We start from the raw sequence: 7223 nt of genomic DNA, 5'->3' as shown, positions 1-7223 counted from the left end.
TTTGTGTATCCATATTATCACTATCCACCAGATACTATCTACTGTAATCCTCTTAATTTATCAGGCTCTCACCTTAAACTTTCTCGTTACTCGACCCTCCATTTTATATGTATCTCATGTCATCTTATTTATCACTATCTACATAATATTAAATCCGTAACTAATGTTCCCCGTGGAGAGGATATGTACTCATCACTATCTAAATTTACTTAAGTGCATAAACTCAAAAACACCAAAGTTGAATTAAAGCCCCAATGTTTTATATTCTCCAAATGACGATCTCAGGGCTCGCCACGTTGTTGATAAAAAACAATGGGCTTGAGTGGCAATGTTTTGGCAAAAAAATTAGGAACATATAGCGGTGGTTCTCATGGTGAGGTCAGGACCTAATAGATATTTCATCCAACTCTCCTAAAGTAGAGCCATCTTGATGACCCCTAAAAGATGGAAATTAAGAACATGGTCTTCAATGTGCCACAATGTGAGTTGAGCCCTATAATGAACTTGTGGACTCTGTCTTCTAGAACATGGGCATGCTCCTCAGAATCAGGTTTATTGACAGTTCAATAGTATTATAATTCATTCTAAATTGACTCCAAGGTAGAGTCATATTCAACTACACTCATGTCACCTGGTTTGAAGTAATACTTTTCATCACCAGAAATGTAATATGCGATCCGTCATTTTTTTTAGAGTGGATTTGATGTCCTCAATCCCATAGATCCTTGAAAGATGGTAGCTTAACAATATGTTGTCTTTAATTTTTGCATTTGCTTCAAACCACCTCTTATGAAGAGGGTTGGACATGCCTGAAGGGACATCAAATAGGTGTTTGACTTATGTCATCTGAGTAAGATCATCGTAATATAGTCAGTCCATCCCAAAAGATTTTGGCAGTTTGACTTAAATAGCTATAGGGTTTTAGGGAGTTGAAATTTTTTTCTGACCTAGACCGTATATGGACATATCAAAAGCCATTGAAATGAGAAAAATATGGCAGAGAGATATGCTAAGACTAAACTCCCTGAACAAAAATGTTTCAATTGTGAAAAAAAGGCTAGTCCACTTTCCATCATGCCAATGGCTCTATCCAGGAACTCTTATCAAAAAATTAAAGAAGCTTGTGGGTGTATATATAAGTTCTCCCTGGACAACAAAAAAATAGGAAACTTCAAGATTTTTGGCACATGCCTCACATGAATCAGCGGGTCATCAGAGAGAGATAAGAGATACCACCCATGTGTGTCTTTGATACCAAGTTGGAGTGATGACATTCCTGATGCACCGTCATTCTGAGGATCAGCAGGCAAACACAGTTAGAGAATCAAATGTGCCAGAGAGTGGGGAGAAAGTAGGTGAGAGATAGTTCAGATTTTAAGTCTGAAAATCCTGTTATTTATTCGATAGGGAGAAAGACCCTTTATAAGGTACATACTGGGTTTGTATTCGAATATCTGAAACCCATTTTACAATGGTAAAAATAAGGACATGTAAAGCAAGGGCATAGAGCTAAATCCATCAAAAGGAGGGTAAAAATAAAAAATGGGCTTTAAGTGGGAAGATTGGGGCTTTTAAATTCTTACAAACCCCATAAGCTTTAGAGGTTTAAGTACAACCTGAAATGTAATTGGATAAAAAATTAAGCCATTTGTTGGGAAACTGAGTGATTTGAGAATTCTTTAGTATCAAAGGATACACAAGTCAGAAAATAACAGAATTCAAGCTCCACCCCAGGATCAGGCGATTAAGTTTCTGGTAGAGCTATGCTGGACCCTTGCAGTACAAGTCAGCAGTGCACACAAACATCAGTGATGCTAAAAAATATCAATCAACACTAGGTTATAGGTCAAAATATCAAGAAGCAAGTTATCGTAAGTCAAACGGTTGTTATGTTTTGAAGAATGGTGTCATCATCTCCAAGACAGCAACATCCCAGAAGGTAAGTTGAGGAAACCTCACAGTGGTGTTGCTATTGCAGTGTTTGATGTTGACTCACATCCTCATCCGGGTCAAAGATTGACACCAAGGATGAGAAGTATAGTTGCCATTATGTGGTCTTACAAAAGTTCCAGTCCCCATCCTCATGAGACAGTTTCGGATAAAAAGCAATGAGGATGAATGTAGTTTGTGATTGTGTCGAATAGTTTTTTCACTTTTGAAGCATGCATACTCAAATTTCTTGTCCTTAATTTGTCCAGATGCATATCTCCTGAAACACTTTCACCCCATCTCATTAGTTATGTTATTATGATATTAAGATTTTTGTCACTTGATATGTACCAAATATAGTTTTATTCTACATATGTCAAATATACATACATGGTATGGGCTTGAAGATTCCAGTAATGACCCTGGAGTGTGGGCAAAAAACTAATTGGGCAAAAAAAAAGTGCTTCATCTGCCAGAGCATACATGGAATGCAGTGCGCAGAGAGAGAGAGAATGATAATCCCGCCTTTTTTCTCTCTCTTGCTCCCACTCTCTTTCTCCCTCCCTCTCTATCTCTCTGGCTTAGTCTTGCTCTCTCCGGCTCACACAGACACACTCTCTCTCCTTCTCTTTCATGAGGAAATATTTGAGGGATTATAATCCATGCCACACATAATTGTAAAATACAACGGTTTACTAGATAACTGAAGTGTACTCCCTCTAAGAGACATGATCAACCTCTAAGAGCACACCCGCTCCATGGGTCCAGGGAAGAGAGAAATACAAGTATCTGCAAAACTTACCCTCTTCCCTTGATCATCAGTTGGCAGGGAAGAGCTTGTTCAAGTTGAAAGGCAATGAGTAGAACTCCTCGCTCCTTGTGTCAGTCTTGAATGACTTAAATTTCTTCCACCAATGACGCCCTGAATCCTTCTTCGCTGCCGAATTATGTCGGTGCAGTGTATTATCCAGGAAGAACGCCACCAGCCCGGCCACGAATGCCTCCGATGAGAAGATCACGTTCAGAATATCATTAAACTTCATCAAACAGAGAAAAAATGCAAGTCAAGCCATGAAGTGAAACAAAGAGTTAAAGAATAATAAGATACATGTTTGGTTTTAATGTTTTTATTTTTGTACCCATCTGCCACAAGTATGTACTGGTCCATAGCCGCTTAAGGCAGTGTACTCATTGAAGTATTGAGGAATGGAGAAACCAAGGAAGATGGAGAAGCCGAGGATAAACTTTGTTCGGAAGCTGTTGAGATTACAGAACTGCAGGAAGCTTAATCCGGCAACACCTGTTCGTGAAGAAAAAGGTAAGAACATAAGAATCAAATGTTTTTATTGTTTACACTCCATCAGTCCTCATTATAACACTCACCCACGTATGCGAAAAGGAGACAGAAGATCGCAGCAAAGATGGGAGCGGGAATTGACGCAAAAACAGCCCCAAATTTTCCTGAACATCGGAATCAATTATAAAGCAAAGAATTCTTTAGTTGCAGTAATAAAATTAAGTTGGGAGATTGTGGGCCATCAAGCTCAACAAAACATTAAAGACTGGAGTGACAGGTGGAGTGATGATGACAATGACGGATTGGCAATCGTCATCAACACAGATTGTCTTCATCATCCTAGCCACCGAAGCATGATGAGGATGACGACTCATTATTATCATTATTGTTATCTTGGACCCCAAGAGAGAATCAGAGATTGAAAGTCACATTTACATAAATATATATTATAATTTCCATCCATCATCATCCACATCATCCTCCACCGTGTCATCATCTATGGCTCCGATGACGATGGCAAATCATCATCATCATCCACATCAGCCGATGATGATGACAGGCATTCATCATCACATTGACAAATGACTATGTTTACGAAGAGCCATCATTTTCACCGTCATCATCCTGATGGATGATGAGAGAGAGGTACATCTAAAAAATATAAATAATTTGTCATGGTCATCCATCGTTGTCATCATCGTCTGGGGCTAGGATCATGATGATGATTTGTCTTTGTCATCCATAGCCGCAAACGAGTGACCATATCAATGATGAGTCGTCATTGTCATCCTAGCAGTGAAAAAATGACGGGAACTAATGATGATTCATCATTGTCCTATTGTCATTGTCACCTGGGACGCTGAGCCATAAAAGGCAGTTAAATGATCATATCTGAAGACCTTGAAAATGTGATTATCTTAGTAGCAGATCACGCACCCAAAATTGAAAAGAATATCATGAATCCTGCAGCGATCTGTGCCACGCGGCGACTACCGACACGTGTCAAGGCCAGCAGCCCTGCATTCTCACTTCAAGTAAAAAATAGTTATATGTATATTTTTTTTTCAAATAAACATTTGATAGATGCTGGGTCAGAGAAAATCTTACATAGACACGGAAGAGCCATTGACTGTTCCAAAGAGACCACTGAGCAAAATACCAACCCCCTGAATAAAAAGAGCTCCAGATTAGAATAATTTTTTTTTAAAACTGAAAAACAATGCTAGGAAACAAGATGATAAAGCATGAATGGTCAAGTTACAGTGCCTGCCATCCGATGCCACGACTGAGAACAGAAGGTGGTAATGGCGTTGCACTTGAGTATCTCGATACAGCAATATAAGCGCCAGTGGACTACATTGCAACAAAATGATGAACTATTAGAGGCCGATCCAACTCATGTAATCCAGTTTAAAGAAAACAGTATGGCAAAAAAAGACAGAATGAAACCTCCACAAGAGCTACAAACGAGGCAGCCATCATGGCAAAGGCTTCTCCTGCATTGAATGTCGGTGCCCCCCATTGGAACGGGTAAGGAACATCGATCCTGAATGAAGTTCAAAAGCTTCAGAGATAATCGTGACTTATCATAATCTAGTTCTAGAGAATTTGGATAAAGGAGAAGGTTCATCGTCAATTTAATCTGGTCGAAGATAGATTTTCAATCTAAACTATCAGATAAGTATGACAGTCTTAGCTTCAATTTCTAAATCAATGCTTTACATGAACAAGTTCCATAGGGTTCTCTCAATGGACGGGTGTTAAGATTTAGAATTTAATGTACAGGAAAATCCAATGATTTGCAGTATGATCTTCTTCAAACATAAATGTCTAAACCTCTGCGATACAAATACAAAAACCGTACAAAAAGAATCATTTACATTTATAGAGAATGATATAAACTAGAATAGCTAAGTAAAATTTCTGAAAAGAAATCTCAAGGAACTGAAGCAGAAAACTTTAGTGTCTGTTCCAAAGAGACCACTGAGCCATTCACCATTTATAGGCAAGCTAAAGTTTCAAATTGTTATTATCAAGGAATTCTGTCAAATTCCACTTGGCTGGAGGTAGAATGTGGAAGAGAGAGAAAGAGAGTGAGAGAGGAAAGAGGAGGATAGATAGACACTAAACTTTGTTAATGAAGGTTCCCTATCCTACTATAGTGATGAGGAACATAAAAAGGGGAAGTAAAACATACGCTTATGAGATAAAAGAATTCTATAATTGAGATTACCAGTGAGCACCTCCAATGATGCCAGCACGATCAGTGCGACAGTTCAACTGTGTTTTGGGGGGTGCACGGTTATAAGCTCCACCAACAGTGAGAATGTGGGCATATATCCAAACAACAGCCACAGATATTAATACGGCAAACCTATCAAAGACTCGACTATGCCCATGTAAAATATGAGGCAGATACTGCAAAAAGGTAAAATAATAATAAATTTACATGAATGGGTTTTACTTTAAGAAAAAAAAGTAGAACTCATGAAAAAACCTGAGACAGCAGCACTAAAAGCAAAAGCTGCGGAAGCCCAATCTCAATGCATTTGGCCACCTGAGAAGATCACATGGCGAAAATAGCTTGAGTTTTCTTGTTAGATAAACTGCTAGCGTAAAGCATAAGGATAGAGACAATAATTTACCGCAGGAAATCCCAATTCATAGAGGCCAATACCAACCAGAGTCACCAGAGGAGCGGCTGATAGAGGAGTTAAGAATCTGGAAAAAAAATATATTTAATGATAACTAATAAGAAAAAATTATAAGATAATAATTTCACATGTGGTTGCACCTAGCAACAAGACGCCATAGGCCACTGAAACCGATAATAATCTGAAAGGTTGAAGCTACAATTAAAGCCCCCTGAGTCCCACGAATGATTTTCTCAAACTTCTGCTCAAGGAAATTGAAAACAATTCAGAAAAATATTACAGAAAAGGGAAAGCATCGAAAATCTTAAATTTAAAGGGCAAGATTCCCGGCCTCCTCAGGATTGGCAATATTGCTGTATCGGCCAGCAAGAATTATTGAAATCGTGGGTGCCACAAATGTGTATGATCCTCCAATTATGGCAGGAAGACGTGTTCCAAACAGCGTCTGGAGCAGAGTGTTCAAACCAGCCACAAACTGAAGAGTTTGAATGACTTTCGCCTTCTCCTTCTGAAGAAAATGTAATTTCATTAACCAGTCGAAATAGAACTTTCATTAAAAATAAAATTTATCAAATCTAAAGCTTATTTTATAAATCCTTACATTCCCCCCACCCATCTGAGGAACAAGCGCAGAAGGGATGAGAACAGTGGTACCCAAGAACACAATGTAGTGCTGGAAGCCCAATAAAATAGCCTCAGCTGAATAGGAATAAAAAATAAATAAATGCATCAATGTCTTCCTTTTAATTGCACTAAATGTTAATCACGAATAAAGAACCCTTTCACTTGAGAATAGCCAACCGCCATTGATGTTGACAGAAGAACAGTAAGAAAGAAAATAAAGACGGGTTAATCGCAATGCCCCAAAAGAGGAGAAAATTGTGAACACAGATAATCACGAAAAAGTCAAGCATATCTGGGTAATCCTGAGAAACTCGTACGCAGAGCGCAGGGAAATTATGAGAGATCGAAGACTAAAATTGAGCAGAACTGGAAATAGAAAAATAGAATACAACAAGAAAAAACCCATGAAAAACTCACGCCAAGGAGGCGGGCTGGTCAAGCAGTAAGCAACATTCGGAAGCTGATCCTTTACAGGATGAGGGACCAGTTCATCTGCCTTCTGCGCCGGCGCTCCTCCTCCTCCTCCTGCCATTATTCCACTCTGAAGAAGACGTTATCCAGTCTTTCTCCCTCTTCTTCTTGATAATTATAGCAAGCCCTTCAAAAGGATGGCAGGAGAGAGAGATCAAGAACTCAGATCTCTCACAGAAACCCAGGAAAATCAAGTCAGAGAGCAGAAGAGAGAAGTAAATGACGCTGTAAGAGAAGTAAATAGCAAA

At 38.9% G+C, this 7223-nt stretch overlaps 1 protein-coding gene across 2 annotated transcripts in view; it reads right to left on the bottom strand.

Moving 5' to 3' along the window:
• Nucleotides 1-2573: 2573 nt before the first annotated feature.
• The window catches only part of LOC144712889 (nucleobase-ascorbate transporter 6-like), a 5201-nt gene continuing 551 nt past the window's right edge, over nt 2574-7223 (bottom strand). For both annotated transcript variants that reach the window (XM_078587259.1, XM_078587260.1), the window contains 14 exons: nt 6922-7102; nt 6482-6579; nt 6212-6388; nt 6021-6121; nt 5872-5947; nt 5724-5783; nt 5460-5644; nt 4676-4772; nt 4493-4579; nt 4334-4392; nt 4163-4254; nt 3313-3390; nt 3069-3229; nt 2574-2966 (listed from right to left, as the gene is read on the bottom strand). In XM_078587259.1, coding sequence (XP_078443385.1) covers nt 2748-2966; nt 3069-3229; nt 3313-3390; nt 4163-4254; nt 4334-4392; nt 4493-4579; nt 4676-4772; nt 5460-5644; nt 5724-5783; nt 5872-5947; nt 6021-6121; nt 6212-6388; nt 6482-6579; nt 6922-7036 — 1605 coding nt within the window. In that variant the 5' untranslated portion in view covers nt 7037-7102 and the 3' untranslated portion in view covers nt 2574-2747. The remainder of the gene's footprint in view (nt 2967-3068; nt 3230-3312; nt 3391-4162; nt 4255-4333; nt 4393-4492; nt 4580-4675; nt 4773-5459; nt 5645-5723; nt 5784-5871; nt 5948-6020; nt 6122-6211; nt 6389-6481; nt 6580-6921; nt 7103-7223) is intronic.

The sequence above is a fragment of the Wolffia australiana genome, chromosome 15 (genome assembly GCF_029677425.1).
Source record: "Wolffia australiana isolate 7733 chromosome 15, ASM2967742v1".
NCBI lineage: Eukaryota > Viridiplantae > Streptophyta > Magnoliopsida > Alismatales > Araceae > Wolffia > Wolffia australiana.
The sequence above is the reverse complement of the archived record's forward strand: the minus strand, read 5'-3'. Positions and strand labels throughout refer to the sequence as shown.